The 27,502-nt window shown below is 44.4% G+C and overlaps 1 protein-coding gene across 1 annotated transcript in view; it reads left to right on the forward strand.

Moving 5' to 3' along the window:
- The first annotated feature begins 7,442 nt into the window (after nt 1-7,442).
- LHFPL3 (LHFPL tetraspan subfamily member 3) overlaps nt 7,443-27,502 on the forward strand; it is a 174,527-nt gene continuing 154,467 nt past the window's right edge. Inside the window, exon 1 of the mRNA XM_075140609.1 lies at nt 7,443-7,922. Within this exon, the coding sequence (XP_074996710.1) occupies nt 7,454-7,922 (469 nt within the window). The 5' untranslated portion in view covers nt 7,443-7,453. The remainder of the gene's footprint in view (nt 7,923-27,502) is intronic.

Raw genomic sequence — 27,502 nt, forward strand, 5'->3', positions numbered from 1 at the left:
TTGTATAATGCCAGGGTGAATGCTCACTTTATGCTAGAATATCACCTTGAGCAGCATCAAAATCACTCTCTGCAGCTCCCAAGCTTCCCTTGCAGATTCCTCTATCCAAGTATTGATCAGGCCCTGCGTGTTACAAAGGTCTGCATAGTCCCTAATATCTACACTAGAAGAGTGGTAATTTTCCTGCTTTTCCTGAAAATATATTAGATTGCAGGAGGACCGTGATTCTAGCAGATCAATGCCAGAGGAGTTAGTATCACCTACTTTTGCCTCCCCGCTGTATAGTTCTAAAATTAGAAACAAGCAGAAACACTATGCAGCATCCTAATTGGCTTGTCACTAGGGTAAAGTAACTGGCCAGCTTCTGACTTACTGGAGATCAGAAGGTCCTTCTCTTGCTACATCTCACTGGTCTGTTGTTTCACCTCTCAGGAAGAAATATTTGGAAATAAATGTAACATATATTTAATTGGATTAGAATGTTAATCTATCTAAAGCATCATTTTTTATCAGTGTGAGGTAAAATATTTTTAGTCATTCTCCACTGTGAAAAAAATTACCTGCAAACATCGTAAGTCACATCCTGGCTGCACTAATATTACCTTATTAAGGGCAAAGAAGGGACTTCAGCACTGGCAGGTACAATTTTCGAAAGCCTCATCAATGTTATGTTTAGCATCACATAGTCCTTATTCAAATGACTGAATGTTCATGGTAGTAAAGTTGCAGCCACCTACACAATGCTTGGGGCTGGGAAGAAAACCTGAAATGCATTTTGTTGGCAGAAGAGTTTATGTACTTACCTTAAACTAGGCTGGTGTAGAGAAATACAAGTCCTTCTCCATGTGAATTCCAGTCTAGGAGACATATCTTAACTAAGCTTTTATTATATGAAAAACATGTCTAGACACCAGCCTTAACTGTATAGCTATCTTTGAAGATGTACAGTATATAGCCTGCAGCACAGTTTTCACAGCGCCTTTTGTATTGAATCTACTGACCCTCTGGCAAACAGCTGCCACAGCAAGAGAGGCGAAATTTCCATCATTTCAGGAGGAGTCCCTGATGGTGTCTCTGAACGGCACAACACAGCAAGCCACCTGAAAGCTCTGTCTGCGTTAATTAGCAGCACTGACAAGCAGGCTACGCTAGTGAGGCAGAGTGCTGCGCTGTGTGGTTGCTGCTGGGAGCGAGACGGCTTGTTCAGAGAAGCCCTAGATACTGCACTGGGCTGTGCAGAATGGCCTCGGCATTGTAAGATAGCTTAGCAGGCCCCAAGAGGAAGCATTTCTTGGTGGGCAAGGACTGGAAAGTTTAGATCCCAAGCTCCCAAGTGGCCCATAAAGTGTTTTATTTTAGCCAGTGTTTCAGAGTCGTTCTGCAACTCCTCCAAGTTAGAGAGGCTGAGGGAAGGAAGCTGAAGCAGGTCTTAGCCGAGTTGTGTGTCAGAGTGCGCTAAGACCTCTTCTTCTTTGTCATGGATCTCAATAACTATGTTCCACTTTACCTGTACTTAATTCATTGGGTTCATCTGTGCTCCACCTGCTTTCCCCTTCAACAGCCACTGTTCATCCCGCTGTTTCACAGGTGAACCTATCCTGCATTATGAAGTCCAATCTTCTGCTGTCACTGGGAACCCCGCTACTTAATCCCTTTCCCATGCTTTTCTTTCTTTTAAAGGCTGGTGGGATCTTTTCTTCCGTTCCGTCTTTGCTTCCATGTACAACCCAGGTACTTCTCACCTTCCTCACATCCTTTCCCCCTCACTGCAGCCACTGCTCCTTGCCTGACCACCGCTCTCCCGCCAGCTCCCTCTCTGTCTACTGAAGTGGACTTCTGTCATTTGCAGCCAGCTACCTTGGTTCAGGGTAGACTTTGGAATATGTGACTTTTTCCTGATGATTGCACCCCATTCCCCAGTGCTTTGGGATATCGAGTCCTGCAGCCTGCTTGGGATGTGGCTCCAGCACGGCCACGTCGTGCTTCCCAGCTCTGCCCTGCTTTATGGGTGCCCTACAGGACTCCCCCTCTGCTATCACCAACAAGAGCAGGACTAAGGTCAAGAGAAATGGGACAAATCTTCTAAGTTATTCGCTCTCTAATTTTTAAGGTAGGCCTAAATTGGACTGTTTCTGACTGAAACAGTGACGGCAACAGCAGTTTCACCGACACTGATAACAGGAATTCTAGCCAGCCCTTTGCTGTGCCTCTCCCACAGTTGTAAACACTACAGAAATAGAAAGAAATGCCATTTTCCACTCCCCGAGAAGGAACATTTCACCAGTGCAGCTGGGCCCCTGGGGGAAAGGAAGCCAAAATGTGCAGAAACTATAATAAAAAAGACATAATGTAAAAGTTAATGCTTTTTGATAGACAGCAAGAGCTCATCAGTGGCGAAGCTGTGGGTTGCCATGGCACCGGGGCTGCACACCGGGGCTGCCTGGGCTCCCAGCGCTCCCTCCACTGCTCCGGTCTCAGGCTTAGAGGGAATCACTCTGCGGCTCCAGGTAAACACACCAGCGACTGTTTGCAGCTGGCTCCAGACAACGTGGGACAAAGGAAAAATTGATCTGGACTGATGCATGTTTTAAGATGCTACCTACCAGTGCTGGCACCCCGTTAAGCTGTAATCAATCCCAAAACATGCTTAGGTTATCTCAGTCATCAGTGAAATGGCACAAAATTCCTGCTTGGCCTTTAGCGTTGTCCCAGCTTCAGCTCCCACTGAGCGCAGGAAAGCAGGAAGCAGAGTGGAGACTTTCTGCTTTTTCAGCTTCTGTTTTGGGTGCCCCATATATCCTTGGACACAAGCTGGAGCAGACTCAAGAGTACCATGACTTGCCTTCCTCTTCTTCCAGCCTCAGGATCTAGGTCAGTCCAAATTAGATGAGTTTGTTCCTTGGACACATCCATATCAGTTGTGTTAAAAGGTTATAATAGTTATATGTAGCTATTTAAGTGGGCTCAGAGTGAAATTACCAGTTGTTGATAGGCATTGGCTGAACATGAGAGCCAGTGATGCCACAGAAACCCTGGAGGAAAGTCCCAGAGAAGTGGAGCATTGTACTCTTACATGCAGCTACAGATATGAAAAGCCACCTGGCAGCTAGACCCCTCTGTGAAGCGGGGGAAAAAAAGCCTTTAAGGCAGAGCTGCAGTTTAAGAGGGGTGGATGGGGGAGACTGCTCGGAGGGGTGGGCGAGAGGCAGTCGTGTGCCTGAACGAGGGCATCTCCCTCCCAGGGAAGTTTGTGTGTGTCTGTGTGGGCACGTTCTCATGCGCTCAACAGTTTTTCCCAGTTCCCTCAACTGTCACCCTAGCAGGGTCCAGCCCCACCAAAAACTCGTCATTCATTGTCAGACACCTTTATTGCTATTTATTCATTAACATATAACTTCCTACTACCCCATTCCCTCCTCACAGGCTTCTTTCTTTTCTGTGTAAGCTCTCTCTTGCTAACTCTTCTCCAACCATGCATTCACTCCTTCTCCCCACTATCTTTCTCTTAGTTTTACACCACATGAATATCAATGAATTCCCAGATGTGCATTTCTTGCCAGACATCGCCCACGGCACAGCAACTGCATTCATCTGTTGTTCTTACCCACTGTATCCAAGGGTTTCCCCGGCACAACATACAGTCCTTCCCCATAACGCTCCAAACAAAATGTTTAAGCAGTTCTCCACCGCTGCTCCACCACTGCAACTAATTGACTAGTTCCAAAGAGAAGAGCTGTGAGCGTTAACCAAATAACAAGCTTTATTTTGTGTTTTGTGTAATGATCTATATATACAAAAAATAGGCACATTTGTGGTTAGATAAAATTATCAGGAGTAGTGCAGGCCAATTTGGGGCACAAAGGATACTTTTAAAGATTATATAAATTCTCTTTAAACTTGCCTATTTTTAACAACACACGCAAACAAAAATGTTTTTAAAAACAATATTATGGTTGTAAAATCCAGTACTGAACAGGATGTGCCAAAAAGAGCTGTCTGTGCCACTTGATTTACATCCCCTTTGTTCTGTGGTGGATGCTCACATGTAATTGGTAAACAGGATCCTGCCTTATCAGGTGCGTGAGACGGCATCAGCTGTCCAGGAAGATCAGGATGATGAGAATCCTGTTTCACCTGTTGAAGAAGCTTTTGGTGAAAATCCTGGCTTAAGACTCTGACTTTTTGAGATGAGACTCGATGGCAGCCACAGGGCTGGGACCCAGTTAATTCCAGGGAGAAAAATAGTGGAGGTAGAACAGGTTGTTGGAGAGAAAGGATAATCTTCTAAGGATTAAGATGATGAAAGCTGTCCTGAAGAGCTGGAGACTATCCCTGCTTCTGCCACAGAATTCTTCTGTGATGCCAGGCAAGATGCTTAAAACTTTTTATAGATGAGCAGCAACTCAGTATGGCTCCTTCTGAGGCCTCGTTTGCAGAACTGCTGCAACCAAAATCCATGGGAGCTCTGCTTTGAGAAATGAGGTCCCAGCTGCCTTTTAACTTCGGTTAAAAGTTCGGTCCAGAACATCCCAACCTTCTATCTCATAGAGACATGATATTTTCTAAGATTATGAAGCACACACATAATTGTGGTAAGAACCATACAAAAGCCTCCTGAGCCTGTCTTCGGGTATTCTGAAGAAATTTGTGATACCAAAGAGTGAGACTAGAGGATTCAAAGCTCTAGAGAGGGACACAACCAGAGTGATTCAGGTGCCACAAAAAAATAGACAGCTAGTACCACTTTCCCATTTTCAATGCATTAAATTGAAGGACTAGTGGGCATCACTAGTTCATGTGAAATCTGTGCCCTTTGGGTGCCGGAGGCCAGAGAGGACATCCTAGGACAATCAAACCAGCCACTGCCTGGACACAGGCAGTCTCATCTCCTTTCCTGCACTCTTTTACTCAGCTTGTCAGCAGAATCCTAGTTTCTTCCTCTGCTTCTGGCCTTTCCCTTTCTGGCCCGACTGGGTCCCACATTTCCCTACCCCAGTCTGACTCTCTTCCCCCCAGCTTCTCCTCCAATCTCAGTATTTCTGCCTCCCCAGTTTCCTTGGTCCATCTCTTCTGCAGAGCACCTCATTTCTCCTCTCCGGGCTCCTTCACAGGTCCAAATCTCTTCCTCCTGCCACACTGATTCCAGATTTCATCTTCCTTGTGTGCACATTCACAGGTCCCCTACCCCTAAACCTCTCATTTGGTCCAGACCCCTTCCCCACTTTCCTTCTGATCTCTCAGAACTTTTTGCCCAACCCTCACTCCAACCTCCACCCCTAAATTGTTTGTCTTAGGCCACTTCAGTCTCCTCCTGCCTTCTAGCTCTGGCTCGTGTTGTCTTCACCTCCATACTCAATGGCCCCTTAGAGCACAGCAGACAGGCGTCCTGCACCGAGCCCTGGGGCCCAGCTAGCCTCAGCCTGGAGAAAACAGGATCTAGCACTGAAGGGAAAGACCATCACTCCTCCTGCCACTTGAGGCTGGAACAAGTTCAGTTACTCTCTGAAGGCAGTGTATGAGCAGTCTGGTCACGTGCGGCAACTGCAATCGGAGCAAGATGAGGCAGTGGAGCACACACAGGCACCTCCATCAGCATTGGACAGAGCACCCTTGGTGGGAACTGAATCTCCAGGAATTTTAGCTGGAGTTGGCACATTTGGACACACCTCCCTAAGAAAGTGAGGCAAGCCTGAGTATTTGGGGTCCACACTGCCCACACTGCTTGTGTCTGAGCAAGCCCATGCCATGTGTGCCACCCCATTGCCCTCCAAGAGGGGAGCCCTCCTGTGTGCAGGGCAGTAACAGCGTGACTGCACTGAGGCGGCTCCCCTTGTGCTTCCACCCTTCGGCAACAGCTTTCAAAGCTCTGACTCTGCCCCCGACGTGAGCAAGGGTGCCTGAAAACCTGTTAGCAGGTGCTGCCCCTTCCTAGCCTCTCCGTGGCAAACTTGGGAACGGCTGGCGTGCTCGCTCCATTGTGCAGTGCCGGTTTTTTGGCAGTCACAGAGCAGAAATCAAACTTTGACTGAAGCGAATTAAAAATTTTTAATGAATGCCAGGAGTAATTTCCACACGACTCTCCCTCCTCCCGGGCGCTGATGAGCACTAATATTTAATTGAGTGCGGCCCTCTGCCGGCACCGAGCGGCAGCCTGCCGCGGCTGGTGGCCGGCGCGGCCGCTCGCGCTCACGAACCTCCCTCTGCTCCGGCTGCAAGCACGTCCCAGGAGAGGACAACCCTCAGAGCGCTGTATATATGTGCCATCAATTACTGTTATTAACTCAGGCTCAACGCATAGGTCGGGGATTGCAAATCCAAGCGTCACTGGCATAGGAATGATTATTACCAGATGCTAATTGCGCATTAATATATGCTAATCACTGCTGCATGCCAACATGCCTCAACGCACTGAGTGCCAGGCCAAAGTCACTTGACTGGAGCGGTGCTGCTCTTCTCCACCGGTGCCACCAAGCCCACCCACGCCAAGAGCTGCGGCCACCACGGCCCCACGGCTGCTCTGCGTTCACGGCCGTGGTCTTCTCCACGGCCGCCATCCCGCCTCCTGAAGTGAGGAGCAGCCCCTCAATTCCACGTTCCCCAGTCCCAAGACCTCGCCCTGGCAGAGGTTTGCTTCAGGTGGGAGCCAAGCGTCTCCGGGCTCCACCTGTGCCAGGGCAGGAGGCTGCTGCTCACCCCACCACAGGGGATTTAGCAGTTACAGCCCCCGGCTGAAGACGGACTAATGTTTTGTGAGGGAACGGATCACTCAGTTTTTTTAAAGAAACCCACACACAGCTTTTAAACTTTAAAATCCGTTGCCTGAACATGTCTCCCAGGACACGCAGCATGAGCAGCGCCGGGAGCAGCTCAACCAGGCAGCCGTTGCCCCGGCCGGGAGAGGCGCCCCGGAAGCCCGCCGGCTGAGGGGAGGCCTCGGCTGCAGCGCCGCCACCGCCCACGGGGCTCGCCCTTCCCGCCCGGCGAAAGGGCGCCAACGGCCCCTCGCCCCTTCGCCCGCCGCCGCCTCTCCTCACGAACGGCGCCTCAGCCGTGCCCCCCCACGCCCCCACCGGCAGGAGGTGGTTGCGCAGGGCGGCGGGGCGCCTCCGGCCCCGCGGCGTCCGCTGTGGCGGTTGGCGCCCGGGGCGGCGAGGAGCCGCGGGCGGCGGCGGGAGGGCGGGCTGCGCGGCGGGCGGTGCGCGGCGACCGGCAGCGCTGAGCCCCGATAGGCGGCGGCGGGCCATGTTGGTGCTGCCGCCGCTGCTGCTGCTGCTGCTGCTGGCACCGAGCCGCTGAAGCCCGGCGGAGGGGCTCGTCGGCTCTCGCACGCAGCGGCGGCGGCGGAGCGCGTCGCGTCGAGCGAGCGACCGAGCGAGCGGGGAGGAGGAGGAGAAGGAGGAGGAGGAGGAGAGGAGGAGGAGGAGGAAGGGGAGGGGGGATCTTCTCAGCGAGGATGCCCGGAGCGGCTGCAGGGACGGCGGCGACAGGAGCAGGCTCGTCAGGAGCAGCAGCAGCGGGGATGCTCCCGGCTCAGGAGGCGGCCAAGATCTACCACACCAACTACGTGCGGAACTCGCGGGCCATCGGCGTGCTCTGGGCCATCTTCACCATCTGCTTTGCCATCGTCAACGTGGTGTGCTTCATCCAGCCCTACTGGATCGGGGACGGCGTGGACACCCCGCAGGCAGGCTACTTCGGGCTCTTCCACTACTGCATCGGTAACGGCTTCAGCCGGGAACTCACCTGCCGGGGCAGCTTCACGGACTTCTCCAGCCTGCCCTCGGGAGCCTTCAAAGCTGCCTCCTTCTTCATCGGGCTCTCGATGATGCTCATCATCGCCTGCATCGTCTGCTTCATCCTCTTCTTCTTCTGCAACACAGCCACTGTCTACAAGATCTGTGCCTGGATGCAGCTGACCTCGGGTGAGTGGGGGCAGCGGCCCCGGCCCTGGGGGGGGGCTCCGCGCCGCCCTGCCCGGCCCTGCCCTCCCCGGCCCCGCGGCGGGCACGGGCGGCTCTGGAGAAAGTTGCGGCGCCGGCGGCCGCCCGGGCCGGGAGGGGGTAGGGGGGGCGGCGGGGGGGCGGGCGGCGCGGGCGCGGGGTGCCCCGCCGGGGCAGGCGGGGGGGTGGTGCTCGGGGGCGCCGGGACGCGTCAGCAGCGTTGCAGAGCGGTGCCGGTGCCTGCCCCGGGCCGCCCCGCCGCCCGCCTGGTACCGAGCGTGGGCCGAGGTCAGGCTCAGCGCTCAGCCCCTCGCACCCCCGCGAGGAGCAGGGGTGCCCGGAGCAATTCTCCCGTTTCGGCCTGTGAACCGACCCGTGAGCATCAAACAGCCCCAGGGAGGGCTGTCGGGCCGCGACAGCCACAGGCTGTCCTCCAGCGCTTGGTCTGTTGCTAAAGGTCAGGAGAAAATGGCAGTGGGGGCCGAGGGGACGCCTCGAGCGGGCGACGGTGGGTGAAGGCAACTGCCAGTGTGTTGAAGGTTAGTCCTGAGCCCAGGTTTCCACCTGGTCAAGGCAGAGCCCACTTTGTTCAGTGGAAGGGAATGGCAAGGTCTTCTGCTGGCCAACTGGAAGGGCAGCTGAGGTCATTGGATGTTAGATGCATGAGTTTTGGTTGGGGTCTGTTCCCCCTGGCCACAAGGTTTATTTTCCTCTGTATGTTAGGAGTGTAAAGAAAAAAAATGCATTTCAGTTGCTGGTTTTGACTCAGGTGGTCTCCTGACTTCATTTGACTTTCCTCATCACATCCAGTGTCTCCCTGGGGAAAGCACATGATAACAGAGGGAGAACACCAGGACATCCCTTTTTGCGTTTCCAACTCAGCTTTTCCTCTGAGTTAGCAGGGAACTGGTGATTTGTGTGCAGCTGAGAGGCAGAGGAGGAGAAAAGAATGGTCTGTAGAGTAGAGATAGTAATAAAATCAGTTTTAGCGAGATAGAAAAGATCAATTCTTCAATAATTTGGAAAAAGAAAAGTCTAAAATCAAAGCATACATTCTACTTGTCTTCCCAACAAAACCGTGAAATTGAGAAGTTTTGGCTTTGCAGGAATAAGCTGTTAGGGAAACAGAGCAAAATGTCTCCAAAATGGGCTCACAATCACTTTTTCTGTCCCCTTAATTGACCTACATTCATTTCAGTTTCCGAGCAGTAATTCTTCTGAGTTGTTTGCTGAGCAGCTTCAGCATTATTCAATTTGCCACCTCGTCCACGAGGCTTAGTGGAAATTTCTGGTTTGTGTGAAGCAGCTTTAACCATTTCTCTCTGCGATGCTGTTTTTATGTGTGTTATATATATTTTTATGCTGTTTCTGTCACTTAGGTTTCCGTATGATTTCTTTCTTTATCACTTGGGGATTGATCTGCAGTCACTTGAGGTTGGTAGATTTTTCCCCGATTCCAGTGAGACTAGGTTTGGGGTCATTATCTCTGCATTGGGAATCCTCTTTGATGCTGGTGGCTACTTTGTCTGTTCAGTAACACACATTCTGATATGATCTTATTAATTGTACACAGTCATGTCACTTGGCTCCAGGCAGAGCGAATTGTTTCATCTTTGCACCACTGACGTCTCCTCTGCTCCATTAAGGACTTTTGCTCTCAGCTGTCTCCTCTCCTTACAGCTCCACTGGTAAAAGGTGGCATGAATATTCAGTGGCTTGGTGCATCTTCAGCCTGTTTTGTTCATGTCCAGTATGCAGTAGGACAGCACAATTTCCAAGTCCCTTACACTTTCCAACATCAGAGATAATGGTGTTTTATTTGTATGGTTCCACTGCGTCATGCCAACAGAAGCTAATGCAAGGTAGATAAAAATGGATCTGATTCCTTTATTGCGTTTCTGCACAGGTGAATAATAATGTTTAGAAACCACTGCACGCAGCTTATCTACAGGAGCCCAACCAGTCTATACCATGCTGCATGTGTGCAGGTGTGACACTAAAGATAATGTTTTCAGGCAAAATAACACAGAATTTTTGTCATCTCCAAAGCTGGTAGGTGCACTGTTGGCATTAAAAGTCAACAAAAGGGGTTTTACATCAGCAGCAGAATCATTTTTCAGACTGCTTACCTCCACAATTAAAATAATAGGGGAAAATATTTATAGCCAAGTGGTGATTGGCCGTCTTTCCTGATTTGTACGTGAATGCCCTGGAAGAACTGGAACAATGTTGGGTGTTGAAAGAGCGTGACTTTGTTGTTTGCTGAAATGTTGTATCTTAATTCAGCATTTACGTGACTCTTTATTTCTGTATTACCTCAAAAAAGTTTCCTCAAAGGGAGAGAAATCTGCCAGAAAATCCATATTGGTTCGGGTTGCATCCTTGGAAGAAGAAAGCAATGGTGGTGGGACAGAACGGTAACTTAGAATAAAATGTGCAGGACAAGAGAGTTATAATGAGTTCTGATAGGTTTTCTATGAGCTATATGACCTACTTCTGTTATTATTTTCCTGTTTTGAGAGTATAAGTAATAGGCAATAATAAGCTTAAGATGCTTATCTCACAAATAATAATACAGTAATGTCATCTACATATGCATACAGTTCTGCATAGTACAGGAACAAAATTGAACCTGAAGTAGTAAAATAAACAAGTATGTGAGTATAGCTTTGATTTTGCTTGCTATTATGTACCTTAGTAGTGTTAGCATTCAGTTAGATCCTATAATAATACTTAAAATCGATGTAATTTAAATCTCCTTCGAAGACGTTTTTTGACGTGGGATGATGCTTGTTTTAGGATTACAAATAAAAGCTTAGGAACTAATTTCTTTAAAAGAAGGATTTTGATCACATTCTGTCCTGCATGAGTCATTATAAATTGTCAGCATGATACAGCTCTTGTTTTGAAGAGGTGTGTTTTTAAATAAGGAAAAGATAAACAATATCTTGGACACATGCATTTTCAATCCTTTTTGCTGTCTAATCATGTCTTACGACATGATTAAGCAGAAAAATCCTAGGAAAAAAGCTATTTCCTTTGTGTACATGAGGACAACATGCATTAGACTCCCTTATGATTTTGCCATGGCTTAGACTGCTATTTTTGTTCCATGTGCATAATGCTGTCAGGGTACACTTGATACCTTGAGAGCCAGTGTTCTCCATCCTCTAGCCTCCCCTTCTGCAATTTCGAAATTATATGTACAAACACCTGCATGTACACTTACCTAATTTGAGCAGCTGCGTGAACACAAACACTTAGTGAAAGCGTACTACCCTGCATCTAAAGTTTGCAAGAAACCTCACAAATAAAGATATTTTTTGAGATTTATTCCTTTATAAGTTAGATAAATTAAACGCTTCAGTTCTGTCATTGTGATTTTTTTCATTATTAGGCATTTGTCATTGCTTTTATTCTTTACTAGGATGTTGTAAGTTACAGGAAAGAGAAAAGTAGAGAAAGCGAAAGAAAGGCATAGAAGTGTCCCACGAACAAGTAGGATGAAACCAATACATATGTTTTTCAGGAGATGCCTAAGCCCATGCCGACAATAAGAGGACAGTTGAACAAAACAACATAAACCCTCTGTACTTTGTCAAACCACAGGCCCATCTAGTCCAGTGATCTCCGACAGTGGTCTGTAACATGAGCCCACAGAAGCGTAAGAGCAGTGAAAGCTCATTTTGCCCTCGGTACTTTCCATCCTCCAGCACTTGTGTTCAGGAATTTCCTGAGATAAGTCTTGGCATTTAAAATCTCTTGCTGGAATTTCTTTTTTATGACTTTGGTCACTTTTTGAACCTGTGTAAACTTTTAGCATTTACAGTGCCCCAGAGCAAGGAGTTCCACAGCTTAATACGTCTTGTGTGAAGATTCAGTAGGGTTTTTTATGTTTTAAACCTTGTACCTGCCCGTTTCATTTGATCGCCCCAGCTCATGTATTGGAAGAGGCTGTGAACAGAGGACTCCCAGACACCTTCCTTGTGCTGGTCCTGATTACACCTTTGCTGTATCCCCTCAGTTACCTGTTTTTGAGACCTGATGAATCTTTGGCTTCTTAGTCATTCCTGAGTTGTTAGTTGTACCATACCTGTGATCATCCCTGCTGCCCTGCCCGCAGCCGTTTCCAGTCTATGGTATCCTTTCAGAGGCAGTGGGACCAGAACTGCACGCAATATTCAAGACAGACAAACCAGCCATTTATACAGTGGCATAATAATACTGTCTCTTTCATTCTTTATTCCTTTCCTAGTAATTTCTAATACTCACTTTTTCACTGTTAGTGAACAGTGGGCTGATGTTTTCACACAGCTACCTATTATAACTCCAAGATCTGAGTCCTGAAGTGGTAATAGTCACCTTGGAGCGCATCATTTTGTGTAGTTAGGTTTTTTCCCCCTCAAAGAAACGACTTCATATTTGTTTATCAACATTGATTTTAATTTGCCTTTTTATTGCCTAGTCACTCAGTATTGTAAAGTCTTTCTTCATAGTCAGCCTTTATCTTAGCTACCCTGAATGAATATCAGCAGCAAACTTTGTCACCTCACCATTTACCCTGTTTTCCAGCTCATTTATAAATAAGCGAGCAGCTCCCAAGTTCCAGCACAGATCCCTGCAGGACTCCACCATTGACCTCTCTCCGCTTGGAAATTTGACAGTATTCTCCTGCCATCTGTTTCTAATTATTTATCCTTGCAAGGACATTTATTTTTATCCTCTGGGAGTTTAGTTTTTTTAAGACTTATGAATGACAGATTTATCAAATGTCTTTTGGAAATCCAAGTGGACTTGGTTAAACGAAAATTTCCATGGTACGCGTTATTTTTTACTTCTTTGGAGAAGTCCAGTAGTTTTGTGAAAAATGACTTAAAATAGGTGTGTTGGTCCTACCTTACTCACTTCCTTTCATCACACAAATATGCCATGTTTGTGCACGTGCCGACATACTCTGTTGTCTTGCATAGTTCTTACCAATTTGTGTGGTGCAGGTATCAGTCTTTCTGTGGTTCCCCACGTTTTCCATGGCCTTGTTTTAAACCAGTTTTTAAAACTGGTTTCATATTACTCAATTGCCAGTTCTTTGGTGCCAAAGCAGCCATAAGAGAGAGGTTATTAATATGTCCCAGTTAAAAGTTCATTTAAAACAGGGAATTGTTTCAGAATGAAAAGGTGAAATTCTTCATTGCAGCTGTGTTGTTGTTTGCCTTTATACTTGAAATCAGTCTGCAGGACCAGGTGACTTTTATATAAGAGTCTTAAAAGGCTTGACCTTGATGCTCTCGGAGCCTTTGTTACTGCTGTTTGTCAGATCTTGGTGTAGGGGTAAATTCCAGAAGGCTAGAAAAAAAACAGTCTTGCGCCTATGTTTAAGCAGGGTGTCTAGTGGAGTCAGACAAGGATCTTGTTTGTAGCCTCAATATCCTTAACAATTAGTTGGGAGGCTAATACACATTTATGGCTGCTGAACTTTGCAAGCAGCACAAAAATTATTTGTTTAATAAATTATAGTTATTTGGTTAATAAATTATAGTAAGGGTAGCTAATTCCATAGACTGATTTGATATCATAATAACCTGGCTTGCTTCAACAGCCTGTATTTTAATACACCAAATGCAGTGTAAGACTTCTAGGGATCAAAACGTAGGAGGCGTCCTTCTGATGAGAGAATTATGGAAATCATGTGTTATGGAAAATAGTTATTTAGAAGAGAAATTAGAGGCTGTGGTAGATGAGCATCTGCATGGGAGCTCTCACTGCAGTGCTGCCCCTAAGAAGCCCAATGTGGTCCCTAAATGTGTATGCAAAAAATGGGACTGCCCTTGGCCACAGTGGTTCCTGTGCCCGCTCTGTCCAGGTCAAACATCTGTCAAGACTCCCTTTCAAGTAGAAAGTAGAAAGGGTTTCAGGACTGATTTAAATAAATGAAAGAAGAAGAGCTAAAAGGATGAATTTTCTTGCTATTCAAAAGAAGATTAAAAATTGACAGATTATGGTGTGTGAGGACCTACAGGGGAAGATTTCAAGTCATGCAGTACTCCTTAACTTGACAAATGCTGTGTTTGGAAGCTGAAGTTACACAAATTTGCATTAACCATGAGCTATATACACTTGTAACCTGTTAAGTTTCATTTGTTAATTATCTTTACAGTGGTTTCTTCTTCACTTAAAGTCTTTAGATTGGGTGCCTCTTTCTAGGAGGCATGGCCTATCTCACCAGAAGCAAAGGATCTTAACCAACACTGCTGCCAGCCTTTGTTCCCACCACGTAACCCAGCTGTAAAGTGAGAGGTACATGGTACGGGAGGCCAAAGGGAGAGAAAGCAAGTCCAGAAACATTGAGCAAGTTTTTGAACTGAATTTCAGCATTGATGCTGACTTTAATAAGAGCATTAACGCCCCCAACCCCACCCGCAGGGTGAGACGACTGAGGTTATTTAGTGGTCTGTGAGTAGTAGTGGGTGTCGGACCTTCTGGGTGAAAATTTGAAAAATCAGGAATACTGAGGCCTCTGACCATGGTAAAACGAGGATCGCCTCCGCGTCTTGGCGAAATGGGGTGCTGGAGCTGTGCGGGTGGGCAGGGAGCAGGGAAAGAGCTTGCCAACAAATAGACTGTCTCATCAAGCCTATAAGGACATCTCCTAAATCAAGCGGGCCTACTTCTTTTTCCCAGAGGAGAAATCATGCTGCCAATATGATTTTCTGTCCGTTCAGCTCCAGAGGAAAGTTTCTTGTCGGGCTTTATAGAGATCCCCAGTGCCTCCCTCATCCTTGGGCTGGGAGTGCCCCACGGTAGCCTCTGCTGTGCTGCTGTCACGCTGGCTGTGATGAGTATTGCCATACTGGCTTGGGAAGTGCTCGTGTCCCAATGTGAGTCGGAAGGTTAGCTGGGTAGGTTGGAAAGATGAAGAACTGAACATTTTATTGGGAAGCTGTGGGTGAAATGAGTGATGGGGCTGTGCAGCCTTTTCGGTTGCATTACTTTGTTTGAAGTAAACATTTTCATGTATTTCATGCTTTGGCTGTAAAAATGAAGATAAAAGGTGTATCCTGTGAACAGTGGAAATGAGGGAGGAATGCTGTGCCCCAGTGTCCCCTCTACAAGTCATTTCTTTCCCCAAATACTCTGCGCCCACGATATCAAAAGTCATCCCTTCATCCCTTGCCTTCAGTAGCTAAACTCTCCGACTCCTCACAGGTTCTTCATCTGTGTAGTTGACAAGGGCACAGCATGTATTATAGCTGGCAGAAAGCTATTTGTGTGTCGATTTGATGTCCTCAAGTTGCCACCTAGATTTGTTAAAGGATAAACTATCCCTGTCTTTCCACTGGTGGGAATTTGGGATCCTTTCTGCTCTGCCCAGGAACCAGCTTTTTCACAAAACTTGCAGAAGTTTAGTATCTTGGAGGCTTGTAGCATCAGTCAAATTTGGTTGAAATTGGTCATCAGGCTCAAAATCACACAGCCACATCAGTCTTGATTCCAGAGGGAGCCTGACTAAAATGTATCACATAAGAATGTATATCATTTATTTGTATGAGTGATTTGAGATTTTGATAGCAAAACTTGTTTTTGAAGGATAAAGGTGTTTTGGGAATGGAGAAGAGATATTTTCTTTTGTTTTAGAGTGTAATAAAAATTTCAGCATCTTATAACTCTCCCAATTGCCTTTTATGAACATCCTGGGGGCTGTGGTCCACTGTTTGAAAAAGGCTAAGATAACAGAATAGTACGGTATAAAAGGAAATGCATGAAGTTATCCAGGCCATTTGAGGACAAATTCCATTTCACTGAAAAAAAGATGTATGGGAGGGAAGAAAGGAGAGGAGAAAGAAACTGGGAGAGAATTTAAAAGAGGAGAATATCACCTATTGAAATGTGGGGAGCTGAGAACTTGAATATCGTTGGGAAAGAGAAATGGGAGTGGGGTTTTGGAATGCAGCTGGTGTTGGCGCAGCCCTACATTCCTGCACCTGAGGGGGCTTCACTGGCATAAGATACGGCTGCTGCCAAGTTCTTTCAAAAATTCCTTCTAAAAGTTTAATGAAGAAAATTGCTATATGGGAAAATGAAGCCAGGAAGAGGAGAAACGTGGATATTATCAGCAGTAGAAGGCAAGGAATAAAAGAAGGCTAGATTTCAAACACTAAGGTTATTTTACCTTTTGAGAAGTGAACCTTTTTAGCACTGTGGTATAAACAGTATTAGCTTTGATCTTGCAAACATAAAGACAGCAAACATATCAGAACAGAAAATCTATGGTGTGATCAGACAGTGTGGACTCTATATTTGAAAACTAACAAGATCCACCTGTGAGGAATGGCAGGGTCACAGTAGTGAGGCATCACAAAGGAAAAAATAAAAACATTTTTGCTCAGAAATGTTGAAGTGAAAAAAAGACATGAACAAGCCTAGAGCCTGAAAAGTCTGCAGAATTCGATAACATCGGTTGCTATCAGCATTGTTAAAAATGCAGTGGCAGCATGACAGAATGAATAGCTAGAATATGCATTACTGTGTGGAACAGTGTGCAGATCCCAATTACTAAGAGAGAATTATGGCTAGAATCCTTAAGAAGGGGAATATAATAGACTTCAAGATCTATCTATTCTAAGAAAGATAATATCCATCTTCACGTTGGCATTCAGAGATGCAGAAGACTTGAAACAAGCTGGCCTTAGAATGAGAAGGTCATACGTACCGGGGGAAAAGGTTCCTTTATTTTCTCCTGTAGAAGCCAGATGCAAATTTATGAATTTCATTGATTTTAAAAGGTAGCTGATGGCCTCTGTGGAGAGCCTCTTTGACACAAGCACATCATGTGCTATTTCAGAGAATATTATTCAATCAAGTAATTGAGACTGCATCAGAAGGAGAGAGCTATCGAATAAACGGTTTGACATAAATTATTACGAACAGTTGATGAGTTGTCACACGTTCCAGTTTCCTTATTTTTCTGGTTATATTTCAGAAAGGAAAAGTTTATAGAGAAGAAAGCTAGACATGCTATACTTGCAAGGTCAAAGACAAATATTGTGAGTTGAGAGGTTTAGAAAATACTACTTGTGCAAACTTAGGAGGTTCTTCTGTTGACTGCTAAAAGTCAAAAGTCATGCGCCTTACTTGTAGAAGTTCATTGAATAAGGTGAGTGATCTCATGTGATTAACATGGCCAGAATGTGTCTTGTACTGCCGTGCTAGACTGTACCTCTGCAACCTCCGCCCTACAATACTTTACTTGTTGTGATGAACTTTGCGTGCAGCAGAAGTGCGAATAAAATAGGACAAGGTCTCTTAACATCAGGGAAGATTTTAGCAGGGAGGGGAGGAGGGCAGGCTAGCAGCAGTATATTTTCCTCCCGTCTGACCTCTTGCCTCTTCCTCTGCTATAACAGGCTTCTGAAGTGGCTGCAGAAAAGCGAATGCTCCTCAGCTCTTTGTAACATGGAGTCTCTTGATGTGGGCAAGAGGAGTCTTGGAGAGGGTTGTTTTGCAACAGCCCAGATGACAGCATGTGAGCGTGAAACACCTACATAAATGGTCCTGTGCTTCTTGGAGATTAATAGTCTTCAAAGTTAGGCTCAGACATTTCCGTATCAAGTCATCTCCTCATCTTGCCAGGGCCCAACAGAGAGATGCAGTGGCTATGCCTGTACCTGCAAATTAAGCATGTCCAGAACCACCCTCTGGTGCAGAGTCAGCTGGCACACTGGCCAGTGTCCATACTATTACATTTTTTTACCTTTTAAAACTGGGTCACCGGACTCATACTGCCTATTGGGAACTACTCCTGGCATGTCCTAACTTGCAAACTGTGCCCTGGCAATATTTTGGAAGATTGTTAGTTGGAACAGACTAAAAACACTCCTGTGACACATGCTGTGGGACAATTCTAACAATTTAATAGCGTAGACAGTTGAGTTTCAATGCCTGGGAATGCTCCCTGGCACTGCTTAATTTATCCGTGTAGACATAACCAATATGTAGCAAAGTCTCAAAGTGAGGAGCTCAAGAATTATCTGTGCAGGAAAGTTAAAATGACACGATATTTAGTCCTTTAATTTAAACCAATTTATAACTGCAACTTAGTGCCATAGTATTCATTTCTGATTTTCTTTGTTTAAATTAACAATAAAAAATCTGTGGATGAAAAATTTGCATGAAGTGTAGTTAGCTTTAAAACTAGACTTAGTAATGACCTTGAAAAAGAAAGACGTTTGTAACCTTTGGCAAGAAGAAGGAGCGATCAAAAATGTAGAACAAGCCACAAAAAAGTTTTTTCTCCTAGAGGTAGTGGCAGAATATTACCCATGAGCCTAAAAATCATAAATGAATCTTCTCTCTGATGCATGTTTCAAAATCAGATTTTCCCCAGGTATCTTCAGCTTGGCTAATACATCTTTGAACTCTATAAAACTGTTATGCATTGAGTCTTTACTTGAGAGACATTCAGTGTAGCTTTGCAAAGAGTTAATTCAAAGTTTTAAGATTAATTCCATGAGAGAAGTATTAGACTTTCCATGAAAATAAAATTATTCATCCTTGTAGCTTTATGTTCCTCTAAAGAAACTTAATTAATACTTGGTTGCTGTGTCTTAGTATTTAGCCTTCCTATTACTGGTGAAGTTATATTAGAACATCAGTAAAATAAAAAGCTTGAAATTGCAATTCATTATACTAGAAAAATATAGTCCAAAATAGGCCAAACATGCTGATGGCTTACCAGCCACAATCGCTTGCATTAGTTCATGTCAGGCATTTGTGTTTGATTAGATTCGTCAGTTAGTACGGCATCATCAGCTGGCTCACCAACAGTCATTTCCAAGCTGACACTTCACTGTTTGTCAGCCTTGAGGAGCGGGGCGATAGTGGTGGCATGGACTCACTGGTGCAGAATGAACGGCCATGCAGCTGAGGACAGATAACAATGAGTGAAGAGAGGACCTGAGTATATCTGTTCACCAAAGGATGGCAATGGGCTGTCAAGTAATGCATCTGTGAAGAGGGCATACGTGATCCTGGCATGTATTTCGTGAAGTATTTCCAGCTGATTTAGGGCAATGCTGACATCATTACATGATGCACTGTGGTATTTCATGTGGGATTCTGGACACTGATGTTCAGTTCTGACTGAGACGGCAATAGCTGCAAAAAGGAAAACCAGTGACCGGTGACATTTCTTGCAAGGAAAAAACTAGGAAAGCTTGGTTAGTTTAATGTAGAAAGAGGAAGGTTGATAAGATGTCCACGATTGCTGTCTAAAAACACATGGAAGGGCTAAAAAAACAACAGGAGGGGAAAAGAACTGTTTAAGCCAGTGATTTTCACTTTGATTTGATTTGATTTCCTAAATTTTTTCCAAAGATGATGCTACATGCCCTGTAGCATTGTTAGAGCAAATTACAGCCTGTTAGGCCTGCTTTGCTTCATGACACTTAAAAAATCTCAGAAGTAGTTTATGAATCCCTCATGAGTCCATGGACTGTAGAGTAAAAACTAATGATTTTAAACTTGTGGGTAATGGTGGGACAAGAACGGATGGATATTATCTGGATATAAATCACTTCAGCCTGGAAATTAGAAGAAAGTTTTTAACCATTAGAGCAGGAAAGTTCTGCAACAACTTTCTAAAGGGAGGAGATGTGGTAAAATACTGAGCTGTACACTGGAAACAGGTGAATGTCTGAAAGCAATTACAGAATGCGGTGTTTGTAACAGCACGCCTTGTTCCTCTCTTTCTCATTCTCAGAACTGATTCATCTAGGTGAATGTTCTTTTCTATTATACTCCCATTTGTTCTGTTTTTTAAACAGTATCACTCCTATCTCGGTGCCTTCTAGGATTAAAAATAGGCAGTGACCAAGATCTGTAGATCTGTCAAGTGGGGCTCCATTCCTGCCTGGCATTCTGACCAAACAAACAAGGGCTTTCCTTAAATTCTCAGCAAAACTGTAAAACAGTGTCAACAACAGCTGCTGCAGTAATCTGCTTCACATATTCCCTTTGCATTCAACATTTTCATGTGACTTGGATATTTAATTTCCTTTAAGAAAATTTAATTTATGTCAGCTAAATACTGATGTTTTAAAGTGAAAGTAGTTGAAAAATAAATCTTTAAAATATTCTAAAATATTCTAAAATACCAAGGAAAAACAGTTTACAAATCGTCAGTTCTGTGACTAACCTGAGACCTAGTTTTGCTAAGGATGTTTCCTAAAGAAGTTGTCCCTTGTTATCCCTCCATGCACATAATTATTTTGTGATGCCATGCTGCTATGTAAACAATCTTCCTAAATAGCTAAGAAACATTTAAAATCTTCATCTTGTTGATACGCTACTGGATGCTTCTTTGTTTATGTGAATAGGTTTGTGTCAAATGTTGTGGAAAGAATGGGCTCATCAAGTGGTCTTTGCTCGTGCGGGATGGGAAGCAGAGCAACGCAGAGTTCCCTGTTCCGTCCTTGCTGCCTCCTTTCCTGCCTCCTGTGGCAGTTTGAGAGGGAGAGAGAGGAGGGAACACTTCGTCAACAGGCTAAACAAGTGTTCAGTGCATCAAAAAACTGTATATAAGGCACACCCTGAGCTTCAAATTAAACACACTTTTAATCTTGTACATTTCTATGAAAGCTATCGCATGCAGTATGCATACTTAAAAATGTCTATTTGGGATTTTACACGCTTAGGGACAGATCTGCAGATACAAGTATCTGGGTTTAAATTTAGCCTCACCAAGTTTCTATGTGAACCTAAGATGGCATATTTAATAGCTGAATGTTAAACATATAACACAACATTTCATTTAGTTTTAATTATATGGTATGTTGGAGGAATTGTGCCGAGGCAAAAGTGAGGTTGTCTGGGAAATTGTAACTGCATTTTTGTCTCTTCCCAAGAGGCGTAATTTTTTTTATTCCTTGGGGCTGCTTTTTCCTAAATCAAGTTTGAACCAAATGCAAAGCACACTTCTACAGGCAGCTCCATTTTACTTTACACTACATCAGGTGATGGGTAAGCATAGATACAACAGTAGGGATGTGCCGGAGAACGTGCAATGAAATACCTGGCTACAAAGATCTGGCTTAGCCTGTCAGACTGCAGTAGCGTGGTATCACCATTGGCCTTGGCAGACCTAACCTGGCTCTGGCAAGGCCAGTCAAGTGTTTATGCAGTGAATCCAGGAGTGTTCAGGGTCTTAGGATATGATGTCAGTCTGTGGAGGCCAAGCCATCAAGCGTTTGCCTACATCCAGGTGTCTGTGCTTAAAATGCCTCAAGGATCGTGTCTGACCTCTAACTGCTTTTCCAGAAGGACACAGGTCTTCTGTAGGTTCTCTGTCATCTACACATGGATGTCTCACAAGTGGTAGAACAGCTCAAGTGGCGTTAGGCACCAATGTGCTGGCAAGTGAATCAAACGCTAGCTTCAACTCTTAACTTGCCTGTAAAATACTTTGATTTAGGTTTTTCAGTCTGGAGCTGAATCCCACCCCCAGTGGTTATGAAGCCAGCTTGGTCTCACACAACTAATTAGCCCTAGATATGAGCTGTTCTGAACGAAGCCACCATGCATGGGTGGCATGGCTGTTCTGTCATCTGGATAAGCCTTCAGAGATCGCGGAGTTGACCAAGTGCCTATGCAGCCAAAACTGCCTGCTTTGGCCAGGGCTGACTGTAAGAGTGTTTTAGTTCTAGTCAGGATTGCATTTTTAAAGTTAATCTTCCGGTTGGCTCAACTTACTACAATTTGATTCACATTGTGGAGCAGTCTTGGGATATGCAAGCTGGGTTTCTTTCTAAATAAACTGAATCAGATGTCCTCCACAAATGCACCTGGTGCAGTTCTGCCACTAATGTGTGTGCCTTCCACAGCACCAGACTAGGGCTGGTCCAGAGTGAAACCTCTGAAGCACACGTTGTTGTGGATATTAGGTCCTAAGCGCTGTTTCACTTTTTAGATCCACTCTGTTGCAATACACAACTTGCTAATGTAGACATAGGCTATGGTTTCATACATTGGATTTTATGAAATGAGGCTTGCCTGTGTCTTGGCTTTACAAAGTTGGGTTTCGGGATGATTAAACAGGTACTTTATTCTAAATTAGCAATACACTGTCAATCATAGTTCCTTCTTAAAGTGCTTTTTCCTGGGATTAAAATAAAGCCGTAGTGTCATAAATGCAGGTATCAGAAATATGATAAAGGAATTTGAATTACCTGATGCTGAAGGAGATTAGTGGATAGTGTATGAAGAGCTGCAAAATAGGTGTTGACAATTGCTAAACAAAGCTGGTGTTATTTATTACTTCCATTTATCATAGTAGTAAAAGTCAGGTTCTAATCATTTAAGTAAATATCTCAGTTCTGCTGAGCTTCAGTGGTACCTGTCAGAGAGGAATAAATGCAGGTAGTAATGCATACCTAACATCATTTTCTGAAAAGTTTTAATAGTCTAAAATGAAATTGCATTAGTATTTTTATGTCAGTTCTGCAATGCCTTAGTTTTCGATGCTGTATCCTCAACAGACATTGTGATAGGTCATTAATTTATATGTAGATTTAGCCAATTGAGAATAGGAGCAAAGAAAGTCATTGTAAATGAATGCTCATTCTTTTGTTCTGTAAAATAATGTATTTAAATTGTGATTTCTCAAGCTTTTCTAGAGTACGTTATGGTATTATTGTGTGACCTAGAATCTGTTAGGGTCAGGGAAAAGCTGCCCGTTTGTTCCAACAGACTCCCATCAGCTGAGCAAAGGATTTAAGCACATGCTTTGATGGGTTGGAACCATGTTTTAAATGCTTGGCTTAATTGAAATCCAGAAAAATACCCATCCATTTGAGGTTAGGGATGTCAGTCAAATATTTCCTGTATACCCTTTTTCATTATTTATACAAATACATGCATTATAATAAATAATGGGCTAGCAGATCCATACCAGAAAACTAAGGGGTTAACTTCTAAGGACTGTTCAGCAATCCTGACTTGGTACTGAGCAATCTTACTCTTGCAAATAATCCCATTGTGTCTATGCCATTCAGTATTAGAGGAGCTATTAATTCTTATATTGTATGACATTATATCGAAATCTCACTGCACACTTGTAATGTTCAATATCCTGCTGTAACATCAGATGAAACACAGTGTGAGTCCACAAGAAGAGAAAATTTGTCTTTATGATGTAAACATAAAGCGAGCCTTGTGCAATCAATTTTATACCCAGTTAAGTCTTTTAAAGAGGAATGGCTATATGGTTGTTTGGTACATAACATACCGCTAGCATGGAGCCACATTAGGATGCAGTGACAGACGGTAAGGTGGGAGCTAATACATATTATACTACTGCAGAGCTTAGTAAAAGTTAGCATGAGTGAAATTATTTCATTAGCTTATAGCTAGTGTACCAAATTATCACGTGCTGTAAAATATGTAAGCACATAACAGCAAGAATTGCCCTAGCAGCAGATTAGAGAGGGAGTTGTAAAATTAAGTATAATATCACTCTTTAGAAAGTACAGTGTAATGTAAGTTAGTGCAGTGTGAGTCAGTCCCCCGAAGAGCGGATAGCAGGATCCAGTTGCTGTCTGGCAATGTAATCAAAGACCGTAGCAGTGAAAGTAAAGTGTTTGCGCAATTAAGGTGATGGAGATACAAACTGCTACCTAAGTAACTAGATGGGTCTCTGTCAGTAACGTGCTTATATTTCTTACCCACCTAAATAATTTAAGTAATAATAAGCTCCCGAACTTCACAGTTATCCAAACCAATGTGAAACCTTATATTCACATTACTGCCTTCTGTCCCTCTCTCTCTCCTTCCCCACCTTTCCATTGCGTTTTGTGTTCCCACAGAATTATGTCCCTACTGAGACTGCAAGCCCCCTGGAGCAGGGACTGGATTTGATTTGATGTTTGAACAGAGCCCAACATAAGCTGAATCCTGATTGTGGCCTCCAGCCTTGACTGCCGTGCAAATTGCAATAAAAATAATAATTATTGTTTGAATTTTATTTGAGTGGTGTGAGTAGCATGAGCTTGATGAGCTATCCAATTTGCGACAATAGTAACTATGTACTGAACGGAGCCTGCTGTGCGACCTTGGGTAAGTCACCTTTCTGAGTTTTGCCGGCTGTAAAATGAGAGTGAGATAATTCCTTAAAAAATGCTCTGTGGGTATGGGCTGTTATTACTGCAAAGAGCTGATTGCATGCAGATTCTGGGTCTGCTTTGTGCAACATGACCCCTCACCCTTAGAAAAACTCAGAGATTTCTAGGCCATCTTAGTAGTAGTCAGTGTAAACAAGGAAAAATGTAATTACCTAGAATAGGAAAAAGTGAAATTAAACATATTTGTGGATGTACACTGTGAGCAACCATCTGTAGGACGATAAATAGTGGCATACGTATATAAACACACTGGGTTGTCATTCCAAACAACATATTCTGTGTGTTTATCTCTGCATTAATGAGGTACTTAGCTCAGTTTTGACATCTGTCACTTTGCATCATGACAGTGCAGTTCTGAATTTGAGAACAAAATTCATAGGGATTATTTTAGCCTTTCATTCTGTGCACTGGAAATACGTGTGATGCAACACATTTGGCCAAACCAAGTTTTTCCCTTGGATGACAAGACCAAAATATCTGGATAACGTAAGCAGATGACATCACTTGAAATGCATCAGTTCAGGAACCCGAGCAAGTACTGAGGCCATGATCATCATGGGCAGGCTTGAGAAGACTGCTGTCATACAGGGAGGAATGACTGACAGATAAGCAAGGTTTAGCTGATCCTATTTATTTGGTCACTTCAGCATTCAGCAGAGTGTTACACTTCCTTTTTGACTTGCTTTTTCTCTCAGAAAAGAACTGCAGCATATCCAGATATATAGCTCATGGCTCATTTACTCACAGTGCCAGCAAGTGCCACCACAGTGATTCTCTTTTGAACTTACATGAGTGACAGATTGTTCAGACCGCTGGTTTTCAGCATCCCCAGCATACTGGCGTGCAGTAGGGTTTTCTGTTGGCAAGAATTGCTGCAGGGAACAGAAGTACAGTTGATACCCGAGGAGTTACCAAAGATATTCAAGCCACATCCTGAGACCATGCAGATGAGTGCAGTAGTTTTAAGTTCCCACAAGATTTAGCATTTCACTTTTTCTTTCTTCCTATATGTGTTCTGGTTATTTAACTATGACTGCTTTGAGTGGATAGATGGTGGCATGCAGCAAAGACAGCATACATAGAGAAGAGGATCTGTTTACGGAGTGACTTAGAGGAACAGCAGCCAACACTGATTTTCTGCAGCTGAGTGGAGAGGGGGCAAGCTCACCTTGATCAGAAGGACCAAATCTTGGAGACTTTCAGTGCTTTCCACTATAAATCAGAATTTAGTTTAAGTCGATAAAGACGGAGGACTTTCTCCTTCTTCACTGTTGGCTCCACTAACGGAATTATTTTTCTTAGAAATATATTTGGCCTTTTTGTAAACAGTCTATGCAACTGATCTAATTCTCACATAGGGCATGCTCATGAGAAAATGCAGGTAGCACGGAATTACAAGAATGGGTAATTAAGCACCCTTTGTGCAGTTATGGTTGATAGCTGCCTATGTGGGTTCCACTGTAACATTTTAAAAGCAAATGGGTAGTCATTTGTGGTGCACTGCTGCAAGCTAGATTCCCGGTGTCTGAAGAATAGAGAAAAACCTGCAAATTTTCTCTTAAAAATTCTCAAAGGCTGTTCATGCTATGTATGCTCTGGTTGTCACTTTACTTGCTGTTCTGACAGAAAAAACTGATGTGAGCCTGGAAGTAAAGGGATAGTAGTGAAACTCCAGGTAAATAATCCTTGCTATTGTGCTACAAGTATATCTGTTTCTCCTCTAACGCATCTGGGAAGAGTTTCCTTCCAAAAGCACGAAAGCAATAAGAAGATAACAGTTTTCACCCAAGGGTAGTAATCTGGCAAAGATCTGGATACTATTCCCGAGCTGTGAGTTTTAGTGCTACCTGCAGAGATGGTGGATGGATAATTTCAATCACAAACGCTTTGAGAAATCTGACGTGGGGCACTGTTCCAGGAAAGCAGTGCCAAGAAGGATAATTTTATTCTTCAATGAATTTTTGGGTGGTACTTACCTTATGCACTGAGAACCCTTTATAGGTTATTTCTTGAGCCACATTTTGTCGATGAAACTTCTGCTCCACAGCCAGGGAATGCTTCTGGCTGGGGGAAAAAAAATCCATAGTGTTGGCAGCAAATTTTATGACATATTGGGTGATGTCATTAAGGGAGCTGTTAGCAATCTGTCATTTAACGAACAGCTTCGGCTAGTCCAACGTAAGGGAAGTGATTTAATTCCATGTCTGCTTGGATTTCTCCTATATAATAGGTGGAGGCCCAGGAGAATTAGGAGGCACAGCATGATACTCTCCTGATTACTTTGCTGTCATCTGCAATTTATGGCCTAAAATGCATGAGAATAAAGTGTTCATGCCCAGAGGAGCTCACGAGGACTTGTTAGAGGGTGCTCCCCCGATTCATTTAGCTATGGTGACTGTACAGGGTACGCACACTTGCGCAAGGAGTAACTGGGAGGACTGTAGCATCTAGCTCAGGTTATGCAAACATGGTTGCTAACTGGGAGGACTGTAGCATCTAGCTCAGGTTATGCAAACATGGTTGCTAACTGGGAGGACTGTAGCATCTAGCTCAGGTTATGCAAACATGGTTGCTGACAAATGGCAGCGGGAAGAGAACTCTGCAGGAGTGTCCATGAAGAGGTACACGAGGAAGTGCTCTTCCTGGTGGAGAGCTGCACATTAACCCAGCTTGTGCCCATCCCCTGAAGTTTATTGTGACTGTTACAGCTTTCTATGAGCCTTCATTTCTCCTCCAGGTGACTTGATCTTATGTTCTTATGTTGTCTCTTGGAAAGCTCCTCAGCTCTTCAGTGCAATAATTCTGTTGGTTATTTGTGATTTAGGTCAGAGAACAGAACAGCAGAAAATTGTCCCAAGTTGTGGTCTGGACATGCTGCATAGCACATCCAGCCTCCTCCTGCTTTTACTATAGGACACAGAAAGCTGGTTTGGGAGTACCACCATCAGGAACCAAGCTGGTCCTTCTCCCCATCCCTGCGGGTGCAGAGCCCGGTGCTGTGATGCTGGTGTGGGGATACAGGGTGATAGCTCCAGTTTATTGCCAAAGGATGTGGAAAGCAGAAGCACAGGTTGCTTCAGAAAAGGCTTAGACAATTAAGAGAGAAGAGAACCATTGATGGCTGTTGAACTTACTGGTCTGCATGTTAGTCACTCATTCACCCTCTGGGGAGCAGATTGGTGGGAGTAAGGAGAGTGTGATGGGGGAAGAACACTTCATATTCGTCTTGCTTCTAAGTGTCTGATATTGTCTGCTGTCGGGAATATCATTCCAGGCTAGATGAACCTTTAGCCCACCAAGTATATCCGTTGTTGTGTATTAATTGCTCCTTTGCAGGTAGGTTTAACAGAGATTATTTGTTCTTTCTGTGAGCCATGACATTTTCCAGCATGA

The sequence above is a fragment of the Calonectris borealis genome, chromosome 1 (assembly GCF_964195595.1).
Source record: "Calonectris borealis chromosome 1, bCalBor7.hap1.2, whole genome shotgun sequence".
Classification (NCBI taxonomy): Eukaryota; Metazoa; Chordata; class Aves; order Procellariiformes; family Procellariidae; genus Calonectris; species Calonectris borealis.